Source organism: Diaphorina citri, unplaced genomic scaffold, assembly GCF_000475195.1.
Source record: "Diaphorina citri unplaced genomic scaffold, Diaci psyllid genome assembly version 1.1 scaffold526, whole genome shotgun sequence".
Lineage (NCBI taxonomy): Eukaryota > Metazoa > Arthropoda > Insecta > Hemiptera > Psyllidae > Diaphorina > Diaphorina citri.
Window position 1 is genome coordinate 155,464 of NW_007377960.1, and position 16,272 is coordinate 171,735.

General features: G+C 43.3%; 1 protein-coding gene across 1 annotated transcript in view; it reads right to left on the reverse strand.

Moving 5' to 3' along the window:
- The window catches only part of LOC103509757 (1-phosphatidylinositol 4,5-bisphosphate phosphodiesterase epsilon-1-like), a gene marked incomplete at its 3' end in the record, with an annotated part of 32,559 nt that extends 17,317 nt beyond the window's left edge, over nucleotides 1-15,242 (reverse strand). Inside the window, 9 exon segments of the mRNA XM_026824028.1 lie at nucleotides 3,211-3,418; nucleotides 3,785-4,228; nucleotides 4,639-4,898; nucleotides 5,357-5,545; nucleotides 6,872-7,022; nucleotides 7,688-7,857; nucleotides 8,344-8,590; nucleotides 10,130-10,195; nucleotides 14,869-15,242. Of these exon segments, the coding sequence (XP_026679829.1) occupies nucleotides 3,211-3,418; nucleotides 3,785-4,228; nucleotides 4,639-4,898; nucleotides 5,357-5,545; nucleotides 6,872-7,022; nucleotides 7,688-7,857; nucleotides 8,344-8,590; nucleotides 10,130-10,195; nucleotides 14,869-15,155 (2,022 nt within the window).
- Nucleotides 15,243-16,272: the final 1,030 nt, after the last annotated feature.

Below are 16,272 nucleotides of genomic sequence, written 5' to 3' on the forward strand. Positions count from 1 at the left end.
AATCATCCGGACACATCCGTTCCGAGGCAAACGCGAAATTGTCCTTATCCATGAGGTACCGGGCAAAACCCTCGAATGAGAGACAATGCTGTGACCTCAGCCCTGAGTCTGGCTCGTGCCTCTGTAAAGGAGAATTCGATCAGGATTAATCAAATGCAGAAAGTGGTCCGAGCTCATCCTAGCCCGGTACTTAAACACACCGTCAATCTTGAGACTAGCCATTGGCTGGCGCGACGATAGTACCTACGTTGAATGTGGCAGTTTCAAATGGATCACTGAAGCAAAGCCATTCACGTCTGCCGTCTGCCTTCTAAGTGCTCGGTAGCGGGTTTGATTCCCACTCGCGATGAACTTTATCTCAAACAGATGTTTGTTCTCGGAACGGTCGAGCCATCGCAGCGGCATTAGCATGTTGAATGCACCAGTTCCATATAGATCACTGAAGTTAAGCAACATTGCGCATTGCGCGTAATCGGTATTCGGATAGTTGACTATCTCGGGGGGAAAAAAACCTTCTTTTTTTTAAATGTTAATTTGTCGAAAAATAAAAACTTCCTTACTATCATGGTTATTATTCGTCACTCACCATGTCCTCCGGATTGACACCAAGATTATAGTCAGGTGCGGAAGAAGAGGCCGGACCTGCCTTGAGAGCAGAAATGCTTTCCCTTACTTACTTGAGTCCGCCTATGATTTCCATGGCGGAATTGAAGTTGCCCATATTCCAGCAACTCAATGCAACCCGTAGTATACAGGATAGGACACATTTCCTGTCCTCGTACGCAGGCTGGGTGATTATCAGATGAGTCACCCATGAGCTCACCTGAAATACATTACCAGGTAAAGATTTAATTAAATTAATTTAAAAATAGAATATAATGACATAATGATTACCAAGTTTCACCTCGACGATTTTGCATTTTGAATTTTTATTTTTTTTTTTACTTAAGTAAAAGCAAATGATTTCCTTTCAGATTTAGATTGGTTGAAAATAACCAACAAATAAATATGTTGATTGGAATTTTTTATTTATAATTAGAATTTTCTTTGAAAGTCGATTCTTAATTTGTCTTTTTAATTTTAATTCTTACATAAATGATTACTTCTCATTAATTAATCTTACATAAATAATTCATTCTCAATAATAATTCAATTTCATGTTATTTTTTAATTAATTTTATAGGTAGGTACTAGATAATTGATATTTGTAAGACAAAGAGAAACGGGCTCTTAGGTAAGGGGGAAGAGAGAAGGAGAAAGTGAAACTGTGAAAGAGAGAAAAGCCCAAAGGAAATATTTTTAATTTGGTTAAGTGAACACAAGAATAGATCGGAGGAAAGAATCTCTCTCTCTCCCTCTCTCTCGCTCTCTCTCTCTGTCTCTCTCTCCCTCTCTCTCTCCTCCCTCTCCTCTCTCTCTCCCCCTCTCTCTCTCCTCTCTCTCCTCTCTCTCTCCCTCTCTCTCCTCTCTCTCTCCCTCTCTCTCCTCTCTCTCTCTGTCTCTCCCTCTCTCTCTCCCTCTCTCCTCTCTCTCTCCCTCTCTCTCCTCTCTCTCTCTGTCTCTCTCTCTCTCTCTCCCTCCCTCTCTCTCGCTCTCTCCTCTCTCTCTCTCTCCTCTCTCTGTCTCTCTCTCTCTCCTCTCTCTCTCTCTCTGTCTCTCTCCCTCCCTCTCTCTCTCCTCTCTCTCTCATCTCTCTCTCTCCCTCTCCTCTCTCTCGCTCTCTCTCCCAGGAGAGGTTTATTAATGACCAGAAAGGACAGGGTCAGAATGAGCAGTCAGCGGCTACTTGTTGGGCGAAATCAATCTATCATTTCTTCATTCGACTATTCGATTCCCGCAATGGAGAACGAAGAGAGGAAAAAGGGAGGGAGAGAGAAATAAACAGGAAAATGAAGGACGGGAGAAGGGATGAAGGAAAGAGAGAAAAAATAAAAGAAAAGAGAGGGAAAGGAAAAAAGACGGGGGGAGAGAGAGAAAGAGAGAAGAAGGAGAGAAGAGGAAAGAGAGAGAGAGAGAGAGAGAGAGAGAGAGAGAGAGAGAGAGAGAGAGAGAGAGAGAAATTTGCAAGGCCACGGAAAAGCCATTTAAACTTTCAAAGTATTTGCTGCTCAGATCAAAAAGTATATAAAAAGTGTCATCAAAAGAAACACGATGTCAGAGTTATCTCTGACACTCTGTCAACCATCACAACACCTTTCCAGTTCTCTCAACTACTTGCCATAAATATACTACTGTCTCCCGCATTAAATGCTCGTCACAAATGTCGTTCCTCGCGGATTGCACTACGCTAAGTTTGGACTTGACTTAAACTCGAACCACCAACCTCCAGACCCAGAGTCCACGGTGCTAACCATTACACCAGTGAGGTTGGTTTTGAAGAAATACACTCACCTACACAGCAGGGGCGGACACAGTAGATACAGGGTCCGATTGTCACTCAAATGGTTCCCATACACCAATGCAATGACACATTCCGTGAGAATCAATCAATTTACGAATTATTATTTTTTGAAGAGGTTTGATAGAGGGAACTGTAACTACCAAGGTGTAACTGCCCGAAAACGAGGAGAAAAGGAAGACAGGATAAGAGAAAGCCAATCGTTCCGAGAACGAATCCTATCCGTTCAGGATAAAATCCGCCCCGGGCGGAAATTGAACCCGCGACGTAGCGCTTACAAGGCAGACGTGCTACCAACCAAGCTAACTAGGCTGGCTATGAATGTCTGATTTCGCTTTGGAGAAATGACAAGCGCACCTACCTGGAATATCTGTGCCATGCGCGCTTGCTGCTGGAGGGAGCAATGATTCTCAATACTCAGGTGCTTACAAGGCAGACGCACTACCAACTAAGCTAACTAGGCTGGTACCTACGTTGAATGTGGCAGTGTCTAATGGATCACTGAAGCAAAGCCATTCTAGTTAGCACGCCTGCCGTCTGCCTTCTAAGTGCTCGGTAGCGGGTTTGATTCCCACTCGCGGTGAACTTTATCTCAAACAGATGTTTGTTCTCGGAACGGTCGAGCCATCGCAGCGGCATTAGCACGTTGAATGCACCAGTTCCATATAGATCACTGAAGTTAACCAACATTGCGCGTAATCGGTATTCGGATAGTTGACTATCTCGGGGGGAAAACCTTCTATTTTTTTTAAATGTTAATTTGTCGAAAAATAAAAACTTCCTTACTATCATGGTCATTATTCGTCACTCACCATGTCCTCCGGATTGACACCAAGATTATAGTCAGGTGCGGAAGAAGAGGCCGGACCTGCCTTGAGAGCAGACCATGCCGTCTTACCCCAGGTAAGCGTGCCGCAACTGCGCTCCAGTCGAATATACACTAGGGCGGTGCGGTTACTCTCGGCCTCCCAGTGAGCCATGGTTACCCCGTGCTGCAGCATTAATATGTGAATTGTGAAACTTTCTACAGTGGATATTCGTTTATGAACGTTGAAATCATACAATGTCTACAAATCCTCCACGTTAATTAATATCTACCTCGGTAATATGGAACTTGAAACGATAGCTCAGTAAGCTGGAAGACGCAGATTTGAATCCCAGCCGAGGTCTAAAAATTTGCCCTAAATAGTGTTTGAGACTTTGAACACAATAATAGCTTAATGGGGAAAAGGGACTGAAAGTCCTACTAGAGTACCAGATCCATGGACTAATGGTTCCATCATCGGACGGGTCGATGTACGAAGCCTCTCAACCAATTTCGATCCCTGTGTCTCTGCCCACTCTCTGTATGAATTAATTTCCTACTAGATCAGTAGAAATACTAACCTGTGCGTGGGACTGATTTTGTCTATCACATCCGTGGACGAGGTATGCGGGGACAGGTCGCTCGATATTGACCGGGACCGACTAGGTCCCGGCTGTGGACTAGCTGCACTCATCCCGCTACCCGCACTCCGCTTGGACCCGCCTGGCTCCAACCCATCCCGCAACATCTGGAGGTTCCCAATGGATCGCTTCTTGCGGAACTTAGTGGAGGTTCCTCTTCGCAGCGTGCCATTATCCGGTGGGGACGTTCCAGCCCCGCTGGTCGTTGCTGCCCAGTCCCGCCCGCCGAAGATACGGATAGCGTCGACTATCAGAGGGCCTGAACAGTCCTGGTCGTAGAAGAGCTGCAGGTATTGCTCCTTGAGCCAGTACATGCGCCTGTCAGTCATTTGGAGTTCGCGCTTGAGCGCGCGTACCACGGCGCAGAGACCTTCATGCCAGATTCTGATGAAGGAAAGAAGGGTTTGTTATTTGGTTTGAAGATGGAAAATTATATTTGTATGATGTCATTTTATGGGAACCATTTGCAAGGCTACGGAAAACCTATTTAAACTTTCAAAGTATTTGCTGCTCAGATCAAAGAGTATATAAAAAGTGTCATCAAAAGAAACACGATGTCAGAGTTGTCTCTGACACTCTGTCAACCATCACAACACCTTTCCAGTTCTCTCAACTACTTGCCATAAATGTACTACTGGCTCCCGCATTAAATGCTCGTCACAAATGTCGTTCCTCGCGGATTGCACTACGCTAAGTTTGGACTTGACTTAAATTCGAACCACCAACCTCCAGACCCAGAGTCCACGGTGCTAACCATTACACCAGTGAGGTTGGTTTTAAAGAAATACACTTACCTACACAGCAGGGGCGGACACAGTAGATACAGGGTCCGATTGTCACTCAAATGGTTCCCATACACCAATGCAATGACACATTCCGTGGTAGCATGCTTGTCCAGTGAGTAGCGTCTGAGAGCACTAACCAGGTCTGGATCTCGATCCTTATCCCGTCCTCCTAGACTGACCTCCTTCACGTAACTAAGCTCGACAAACCCCTCTTCCAGCCCTGGAAATCCTACCTCGCCTAGCAGCTTGTGACGTAGTGCTGTCGGTACCTGGTGAGCCAATGGGGAAACAAGAAGTTAGGAATCGAAACCTTCTCATTCAATCTTGAGACTAGCCATTGGCTGGCGCGACGATAGTACCTACGTTGATTTTTTTTTTTTTTTTTTACGTTGAATGTGGCAGTTTCAAATGGATCACTGAAGCAAAGCCATTCACGTCTGCCGTCTGCCTTCTAAGTGCTCGGTAGCGGGTTTGATTCCCACTCGCGATGAACTTTATCTCAAACAGATGTTTGTTCTCGGAACGGTCGAGCCATCGCAGCGGCATTAGCACGTTGAATGCACCAGTTCCTCATAGATCACTGAAGTTAACCAACATTGCGCATTGCGCGTAATCGGTATTCGGATAGTTGACTATCTCGGGGGGAAAAAAACCTTCTTTTTTTTAAATGTTAATTTGTCGAAAAATAAAAACTTCCTTACTATCATGGTTATTATTCGTCACTCACCATGTCCTCCGGATTGACACCAAGATTATAGTCAGGTGCGGAAGAAGAGGCCGGACCTGCCTTGAGAGCAGACCATGCCGTCTTACCCCAGGTAAGCGTGCCGCAACTGCGCTCCAGTCGAATATACACTAGGGCGGTGCGGTTACTCTCGGCCTCCCAGTGAGCCATGGTTACCCCGTGCTGCAGGATCTGTGAATAGAATAGAAACAGAACATGTAGATAGAATCGAATATTGATAGAATCTTCATCTTTATTACCTATTATAAAGCTAAACCTATTCACGCATTCCTATTTCATACATTGATCGCTCATCTCCAGAACCACAACCCCTTATCTGTGAATAGAATAGAAACAAAACATGTAGATAAAATCGAATATTGATAGAATTTTCATCTTTATTACCTATTATAAAGCTAAACCTATTCACGCATTCATATTTCATACATTGATCGCTCATCTCCAGAACCACAACCCCTAAGAAGCTGAAATTTGGTAGGAATATTCCTATCCAACTCGTATTTTCTAGAATCTAGATGTGCAATAAGATTCTGCCGAAACATCTATCGATAGCACTCTACTGCTGATGGAGAGGCAGTCTTTTTATAGCCGATCTTTACCATTTGATTTACACAGGCCAGTATACCTTAAACTCTGGATCAATTGAAAACTCTCAAGAAGCTGAAATTTGGTAGGAATATTCCTATCTAACTCGTATGTTCTAGAATCTAGATGTGCAATAAGATTCTGCCGAAACGTCTATCGATAACACTCTACTGCTAATGGAGAGGCAGTCTTTTTATAGCCGATCTTTACCATTTGATTTACACAGGCCAGTATACCTTAAACTCTGGATCAATTGAAAACTCTGAAAGAGGGAGAGAGAGAGAGTGAGAGAAAGAGGGAGAGAGAGGAAGAGGGAGAGAGAGAGAGTGAGAGAAAGAGAGAGAGAGAGAGAAAGAGTTCTGATAAGATCGGCACTATTCTTATTCGAGCGTCATTTGCTCACTTTTCAAAGGATTGAAATTTGGGCGTTGGATTTGTCGAAAGACCCTGTTGGAATTTTGAAGACATGGGCTTAATTTAATGTGCACTAACTCGGTCATAAGTTCATAACTATATGTCAATACTAACCTGTAGTTGATGATGGTTGATGTTATTAGTGGAGATGAAGCTAACCCCGTGGTCATGGGCTAATGACTGGACACTGTGATAAGATCGGCATTATTCTTATTCGAGCGTTATTTGCTCAGTTTTCAAAGGATTGGAATTTTGGCGTTGGATTTGTCGAAAGACCCTGTTGGAATTTTGAAGACATGGAGTTAATTGAATGTCCACTAACTCGGTCATAACTATGTCAATACTAACCTGTAGTTGATGATGGTTGATGTTATTAGTGGAGATGAAGCTAACCCCGAAATTTGGGCGTTGGATTTGTCGAAAGACCCTATTGGAATTTTGAAGACATGGGCTTAATTTAATGTCCACTAACTCGGTCATAACTATGTCAATACTAACCTGTAGTTGATGATGGTTGATGTTATTAGTGGAGATGAAGCTAACCCCGTGGTCATGGGCTAATGACTGGACAGGATCATAGAACTCTGGATCGGATATCCCCTCCTCCTCATCCACTAGATAGGAGCGCTCTATACTGGAGGTGTGAATACTGGAAGTGTGGATGAGAGAGTAAAATTTTAGTGAGACATGGATTTTTTTTACTGCATGAGAGAAGCAGTATGTACTTTCAAACTGAGTTCTCTTTATACTCTTGCTTCCTATTACAAAGTTCCCAAACGCCTCTGGAATAGAATAGAATTAAATACTATAAGAATAAAATAGAATACGAGTAGAATAGAATAGAACAGAATAGAATAAAGTAGAATAGGAGAATAGAAAACAACAGAATAGAATAGAAAGTTCATTAATATGTGAATTGTGACACTTTCTACAGTGGATATTTTTTTATGAACGTTGAAATCATACAATGTCTACAAATCCTCCAAGTTAATTAATATCTACCTCGGTAATATGGAACTTGAAACGATAGCTCAGTAAGCTTGAAGACGCAGATTTGAATCCCAGCCGAGGTCTAAAAATTTGCCCTAAATAGTGTTTGAGACTTTGAACACAATAATAGCTTAATGAGGAAAAGGGACTTGAAGTCCTACTAGAGTACTAGATCCATGGACTATGGACTAATGGTTCCACCATGGGACGGGTCGATGTACGAAGCCTCTCAACCAATTTCGATCCCTGTGTCTCTGCCCACTCTCTGTATGAATGAATTTCCTATTGGAATGAATTTCCTACTAGATCAGTAGAAATACTAACCTGTGCGTGGGACTGATCTTGTCTATCACATCCGTGGACGACGTATGCGGGGACAGGTCGCTCGATATTGACCGGGACCGACTAGGTCCCGGCTGTGGACTAGCTGCACTCATCCCGCTACCCGCACTCCGCGTGAAGTAGTGGTCCTCCCCGTTGTAATCGGAAATGAACTGGAACAAGGAGTGTGAGGGTTCAATTCTCGGGGGGTTCAAACTTTTTTTTTCTCTCTAGTCTGCACTTGAATTCTTCCATCACTTTGCCCCGTGGGAGAGAGAAAGAGAGAAGTGGGGGAGGGAGGGAGGTCGTGAAGTAGTGGTCCTCCCCGTTGTAATCGGAAATGAACTGGAACAAGGAGTGTGAGGGTTCAATTCTCGGGAGGTTCAAACTTTTTTTTTTCTCTCTAGTCTGCACTTGAATTCTTCCATCACTTTGCCCCGTGGGAGAGAGAAAGAGAGAAGTGGGGGAGGGAGGGAGGATGCTCCAAATGGAGAGCAAAAGGAGGGGGAGGGAGGGAAAAAGAGATTTCAACATGAGCGAGAGAGAAAACCGAAAAGTACGAGTAGGTATACATATACGAAACTGTTAAGGTGTGTCCACACAGTCGACGGCCGGTCGACTATGTGCGGACACACCTTTAAGGACCGAGTTTGACTCACCTCTAACTGTTTGGTGATCCCGGAGGTAGGCGAGAGAACCACCAGGCTAGGCGTGGTAGCCAGGATAGACTTGAGGTCTCGTATAAACTCGCCGAAGAACGGAATCACCCGACACTCTGGCATTTCCAGAGCCCGTCGTAACGCCCTCTCGTACTCGACAGATAGTAAGGCCACGGATAGGAATTCGTATACGGGCAGCGACTCCTTGTCGTATACGGACAGCCAGAACGGCTTCAGTTTGGTGGATCTGAAACGAGATTGACATTTGAAAGGTTTTCGATCAAGGACTCATAGAAGGTCTCAATATAAGACGGCGCGGCATCGCTCGCGTGTGGGAACGAAACTACGAAGCTTACGAAACACATCCCAGGGTGCTCATAGGTGTTAGCTTTTTCTTCTTCTTCTTCTTCTTCTTTTCTTTTACAACAATAAAGTTGTAAGAGTTCATTCAGATGGTTTCTGGTTCTTCGGGATTTCGGGTTCGAAATTCAGAAGGTTCATCGGGAACGCATCGATTTGTACATCATAGAGCCAACTCCAAAGCTGGTGAAGAATTAGAGACTGGACCATCTCGCCTTTGAAACCAGCGCAGCGGCCGGCAGGGTAGATCGAGCAATTCAGAAGCAAGTAGTTTCCGCCGGCCTACAATGGAGGATAAAACGGTCATTGGAGGCCGAAAGAAACCCCTGCTCCTGAAATTGCAACCAGGATGAGAGGCGGGAACCTGGAAACTCCTGGAAATCCATGGCGGGACACCAAAGGAATTTCAATACTTAGCTATACTGCTGAACCTCTTATCTTATTTCGTAAATTACAAATTTTCATGCCAGCTGCGTTAGTTTGGAGGGTAGTGCGCTTGCCTTGTAAGCGCCAGGTCTCAAGTTCGATTCCTACCCGCGCGAACTTCCTTCAATTTAGAAACGATATGACCTTCGTTGTTACAGATCCCTCGAAAATTAAGAGGGTAAAAATTATTTGATAGAGGGAACAACTGCTAAGATCCCGAAAGCAAAGAGAGAAGAAAGTAAGCCGTTCCTTGAACGAACCTTATCCGTTCAGGATAAAATCCGCCAAAGACGGAAATCGACCCTGGGACCTAGCGCTTACAAGGCAGACGCGCTAAAAACCAAGCTAACTAGGACTGTATTTTAATTTTGTCACGTATTTGATAGAGGGAACAACTGCTAAGATCCCGAAAGCAAAGAGAGAAGAAAGTAAGCCGTTCCTAGAAAGAACCTTATCCGTTCAGGATAAAATCCGCCCAAGACGGAAAGCGACCCTGGGACCTAGCGCTTACAAGGCAGACGCGCTAAAAACCAAGCTAACTAGGACTGTATTTTAATTTTGTCACAAACAATATCAAGCTTAATCAAAAGGAAATGCTTTCCTTTACTTACTTAAGTCCGCCTATGATTTCCATGGCGGAATTGAAGTTGCCCATATTCCAGCAACTCAATGCTTACAGATCCCTCGAAAATTAAGAGGGTGAAAATTTTATTTTATTTATTTGATTACACGCTAAACATCACGGCCATGTGTGAGGGTAAAAATTATTTGATAGAGGGAACAACTGCTAAGATCCCGAAAGCAAAGAGAGAAGAAAGTAAGCCGTTCCTAGAAAGAACCTTATCCGTTCAGGATAAGGTCCGCCCAAGACGGAAATCGACCCTGGGACCTAGCGCTTACAAGGCAGACGCGCTAAAAACCAAGCTAACTAGGACTGTATTTTAATTTTGTCACAAACAATATCAAGCTTAATAAAAAGGAAATGCTTTCCTTTACTTACTTAAGTCCGCCTATGATTTCCATGGCGGAATTGAAGTTGCCCATATTCCAGCAACTCAATGCAAATCTGGTGTGAACATCACACGACTTTCCTTATCCTATTGAATGATGCTTATTTGAGTGTTCTTTTACCCTAACTTTTACAATATCTCTAACCGTTTTGTCGCTATAGCTGAAAACCGCCAAAAAACGGTCGAAATCTGTCCAAAAGCGGTAAAAATACCGCCAAGCGCAGCAACCATCTCAAACAAACGTTTTGTGTTGCATCCTTGTCACATTAGTGAACCACATACCAAATTTCAAGTTTCTAGCTTATACCGTTCCCGAGATATTGTTAAATTACACCAAAAACCGCCAAAAAGCGGTAAAATGCCGCCAACCGTTGCACCGATCCTAACCAAAAGTTTCGTGTCGCATCCTTGTCACATTTGACAGCTACATACCAAATTTCAAGTCTCTACCTCTTACCGTTCTCGAGATATTTTGTTTACAGACACACGGACACACAGACACAGACACGGACCAATGGCTGAAACTTTGGATTTAAGCTCTAGGGACCTCAAAACGTGTTTTGGCACTAAAAACTGACCATCGAAAATTTGACCCGATTACATTACTTTCCTTCCTATAGGATAAAAGTAAAAAATGGTGTTTTGGATTATTATTCTGAAATCCAATTTTATCTAGTGTAAGAGGCCCTGATAACTTTGGGGGGGCTTAAGCCCCCCAAGCCCCCCCCACCTTTGCTATTAGCAAGGGCATTGACTCTAGGCTGTTGTTAATTTCAATTGATATTTCAGGATTTTGCGTGTGACTATTACTTCATTGGAGACTCGTTCGAAACTTCTGTACCCTGGGACAAAACAGTCCTCTTGTGTATCAATGTTAAGAAACGGCTAACTCGGGAGTGTACAGGTAGGTGGCTACCGGTGTTGGTAAAGTTGTTGTATATGTAAAGTCCCTTTCTCACTTGTCGTGAGTTTCATTCGATTTTTTTGCCAGCCTAGTTAGCTTAGTTGGTAGGATAAAATCCGCCCGGGCGGATTTTATCCTACCAACTAAGCTGATGGGATAATGTTCGTTCTCGGAACGGCTGGGTTTCTTCTATCCTGTGTTCCTTCTCTCTTCGATTTCGGGAGGGTAAGACCATAGCAGTTACAGTTCCCTCTGTCAAACCTCTTAAAAAAAAAGTACATTTCCCTGTATCAAACCTCTTTAAATTCACTTCGTTCGATCAACGATCTCTCAGACAGTTAGGTCCCTATAAACACCTACTTACCTGTTGTCTACCCAGCCTTGTTATTCGAAGGAAATGGCAAACTGACTAGAAAAGGAATTGTTGATCTGAAAATCCGCCTTGGTACAACCAGAGAGAAAATTCCAAATGCAATCGCGTGTGAAATTGAATGGTAAATCGATTTCTCATCCTACAATAATAATAATAATAATAATAATAATAATAATAATAATAATAATAATAATAATAATATTTTATTGTACATAAAACTATTTGTAAGACAAAGAGAAACGGGCTCTTAGGTAAGTGGGAAGAGAGAAGGAGAAAGTGAAACTGTGAAAGAGAGAAAAGCCCAAAGGAAATACTTTTAATTTGGTTAAGTGAACACAAGAATAGATCGGAAGAGAGAATCTCTCTCTCCCTCTCTCTCCCTCTCTCTCGCTCTCTCTCTCTCGCTCTCTCTCTCGCTCTATCTCTCTGTCTCTCTCTCTGTCTCTCTCCTCTCTCTCTCTCCCTCTCTCTCTCCTCTCTCTGTCCCTCTCTCCCTCTCTCCCTCCCTCTCTCTCTCCCTCTCTCTCCCTCCCTCTCTCTCTCCTCTCTCTGTCCCTCCCTCTCTCTCTCCCTCTCTCTCCCTCCCTCTCTCTCTCTCTCCTTCTCTCATCTCTCTCCCTCTCTCTCTCCCTGGAGAGTTTATTAATGACCAGAAAGGACAGGGTCAGTATGAGCAGTCAGCGGCTACTTGTTGGGCGAAATCAATCTATCATTTCTTCATTCGACTATTCGATTCCTGAAATAGAGAACGAAGACAGGAAAAAAAGGGAGAGAGAAAAAAACAGGAAAAAGAAGGACGGGAGACGGGATGAAGGAAAGAGAGAAAAAAAAACAAAAGAAAAGAGAGGGATAAGAGAAAAGAAGGAGAGAAGAGGAAAGAGAAAGAGAGAGAGAAAGAGAGAGAGAGAGAGAGAGAAAGAGAGAGAGAGAGAGGAGAGAGAAAGGAAATCCCATGTCGTTTGCCAGATTTTAACACTCAAACTCAAATAGGTAGGTAATTGATGTAGGTAGGTATAATGCAGGTAGATAGGTATAGATACCTACTTGATGTACCCAGCTATATCTTTAATGTAGGTATAACCTCAGTAAGTACATAGGTATGTAACTATGCATGTAGGGAATCGATGTGCATTCAACCCCACCCAAGTATACATACTAATGTATAGCGACCTACTAAGTACTTAACCTAATCTATTCAATCGAAACAGAAGATGGGAGGGGGAAAGGAAGAGAGAGTGAGAGAAAGAGAAAGAGGGAGAGGGAGAAAGTGAGAGAAAGAGGGAGAGAGAGAGAGTGTCAGAGAAAAAGGGAGAGAGAGAGTGAGAGAAAGAGGGAGAGAGAGGAAGAGGGAGAGAGAGGAAGAGGGAGAGAGAGAGAGTGAGTGAGAGAGAGAGAGTGAGAGAAAGAGGGAGAGAGAGTGAGAGAAAGAGAGAGAGTGAGATAAAGAGAGAGAGGAAAGAAGGAGAGAGGGAGAGAGAGAGGAAAGACGGAGAGAGGGGGAAAGAGAAAGAGGGAGGGAGATAGAGAGGGGAAGGGTAAGAGTTGGGTAGAAGGAAGTACTTAACCTAATCTATTCAATCGAAACAGAAGATGGGAGGGGGAAAGGAAGAGAGAGAGAGAGAGAGTGATAGAAAGAGGGAGAGAGAGAGATTGTCAGAGAAAAAGGGAGAGAGAGAGAGTGAGAGAAAGAGGGAGAGAGAGGAAGAGGGAGAGAGAGAGAGTGAGAGAAAGAGAGAGAGAGAGTGAGAAAGAGGGAGAGAGAGTGAGAGAAAGAGAGAGAGAGAGTGAGATAAAGAGGGAGAGAGAGAGGAAAGACGGAGAGAGGGGGAAAGAGAAAGAGGGAGGGAGATAGAGAGGGGAAGGGTAAGAGTTGGGTAGAAGAGAACTACCTAGTTCATCATACATCAATCTTCCATCTAAAAGGTGTCTGTGGGGGTTTTTCCACGCCATTTCAGCGCTTATGGAAAGTTTTTCCATTTGAAGTGAAAGCAAAATGATTGAAGGATCAGGGTCGGGGGGCCCCTGTCACCCATCCATGTTTTCACCACGCTCAACTATTTAGCACACGGGGAAATTTTTATCCACCTGTGCCTTATTATTATTATTATTTTTCCGGATAGGGAGGTACTTAGGAAACTACCTACATTAATATTCCTTGTAGACAGGTAGATACCCTAGTATGTAGGTAGATATTTCCATATTCGTTGTACCTACCTGCTTAGTAAGAAAATTAATTGATGTCAAAGAGAGGTTGAGAGAAGGAATGAAAGAGAGAGAGAGAAATAAAGAAAGAAAGGAAAAGGGAGGAAGAAAGAAAAGAAGGAATAAAGAAAGGAAAAATAAAGAAGGAAAAGAATTAGGAAAGAAAAAAGAAATAAAAGAAGGAAAGAGAAAGAAAGAAAAGGAAGAAGGAAAGAAAGAAAGAAGGAATATCTACGAACAACCGCTCGAAATTTATTGCGAAACAGATAGCTAATTTTTAAGGAAGGATTTTTTAATTGAGAAAGAAGGAATATCTACGAACAACCGCTCGAAATTTATTGCGAAACAGATAGCTAATTTTTAAGGAAGGATTTTTTAATTGTGTTAAGCATAAATGCTTGTCACAAATATCGTTCCCCGCTTAATACACTACGCTAAATTTTATGACCTGACTTGGACTCGAACCACCAACCTGTAGATTCAAAGTCCAGCGTGGTAGCCACTACACCACTGAGGTTGGTAGATATTACCAAGGTTCCTATGTAAAAAAGTAGCAAAATTCCTAGGTAGGTATTGAAAAACAAACAGTTATGACCTGACTTGGACTCGAACCACCAACCTGCAGATTCAAAGTCCAGCGTGGTAACCACTACACCACTGAGGTTGGTAGATAATATTACCAAGGTTCCTATGTAAAAAAGTAGCAAAATTCCTAGGTAGGTATTGAAAAACAAACACATTTCTCACTCACCTCCTTGAATAGAAGAAAGAAAAGAAGGAATAAAGAAATGAAAAATAATGAAGGAAAAGAATTAGGAAAGAAAAAAGAAATAAAAGAAGGAAAGAGAAAGAAAGAAAAGGAAGAAGGAAAGAAGGAATATCTACGAACAACCGCTCGAAATTTTTTGCGAAACAGATAGGTAGCTAATTTTCAAGGAAGGATTTTTTAATCGTGTTAAGCATAAACGCTTATCACAAATATTGTTCCCCGCTTAATACACTACGCTAAATTTTATGACCTGACTTGGACTCCAACCACCAACCCGCAGATTCAAAGTACAGCGTGGTAACCACTACACCACTGAGGTTGGTAGATATTACCAAGGTTCCTATGTAAAAAAGTAGCAAAATTCCTAGGTAGGTATTGAAAAGCAAACACATTTCTCACTCACCTCCTTGAATCGTTTGACCAGTGTGCGGACGGAGCTCTTCGGGGCGGCATTTGATGGGGCGCCAACATCCAGCGTCACCTGGCGTAGATAGTCAATAGGCGGCACATTGTAGAATAGTCGGTACTCGGTCTCTGTGAGGGCCGCTCCTTGAATCGTTTGACCAGTGTGCGGACGGAGCTCTTCGGGGCGGCATTTGACGGGGCGCCAACATCCAGCGTCACCTGGCGTAGATAGTCAATAGGCGGCACATTGTAGAATAGTCGGTACTCGGTCTCTGTGAGGGCCGCCGCTACCTCCTCCGGGAAGTGGAGTAGCCGCTGAAGGGTCTCCAGCTCGTCGGAATGTTCGGCCACCTGCAGAACCATGGACCGCTTCACACCATCTGTGGCGCGGCCATTCCCAAATCACAGTCGTGCCGCCACCGCCGCCGCGGGGGAAAATATCATCTCGGATAGCCCCCCCCCCGGAGGGGCAGAAGGAGGAAGGGAAGAAAGAGAAGAAGGAGGAAGACATAAGGGGGGATGGGGGGGGATCGGTGTTTCAAATATGTACATAAGTTTGTCAACAATTTTATAAATAGGTACATAATACTTGTATCTTGAGGAGGAGGAGAAGAAAGAGGAATGGACGAAAACAAGACGTAGAAGTAGGAGGAGAAAGATAACAAAGAGAGGAAGATAAGGAAAAAGAAGAGAAGGAATAGAATGGGATAGGTAGTTGTTGACAAGAAAATGTTTATACCTACGGGTTAAAAAAAAAGAGACATAAAAAAGAGGGCGGTGAAAGGAAACACCCCCAATACCCCAATAGGCCTCAAAGGTAATCCACATCAAAGCGAAATTTAACCCTTTCAGGCCTGACGTTTTTATTAAAAGAGATAAAATTTCACTCTATACAAATGTAGGTATTACAAAAGGTGTATGCCCGTATTCGAGAGCGGTCACTCATCATGGAGGGGGGCTATCCGAGATGACATGGAAAAAAGGGGGGCTGTGCCGATGGGGTAATAGAAAAGCATTATTTTCTGCATTAAGATGAGCGGAAGGGATATTTAATATTTATATGTAAATATTTAATAACGATGGAAAATGTTCCGAAAATGGTGTCTACATGTTTTCGCTAACGAAATATGATGTAGGAGGCGAACAAGTTCAATTGACTCGAAAATTTTCCATGAAAATTCACAACACAAAGAAGATGGATAATTATGAAGAAGAAGGACGAGAAATTGATGGAAAACGTTCTAAAAATATTAACATATTTTGCTAACGAATGAAGGAGGAGAAGGAGGAGGAGGAGGAGGAGGAAGGAGGAGGAGGAGAAATGTACAGAGGGAAGGAAGATTTTAATGTCAATTTTACAGAGCCTCGATGACGGTAAACAAATTTACGAACACGGCGTTCATACAAATTTTCAAATTGTTTCTATCCAGCGAGCGGTGCGGCGACAGCACGTTGAAGGTTTCAGTTCCCCCATGGATAC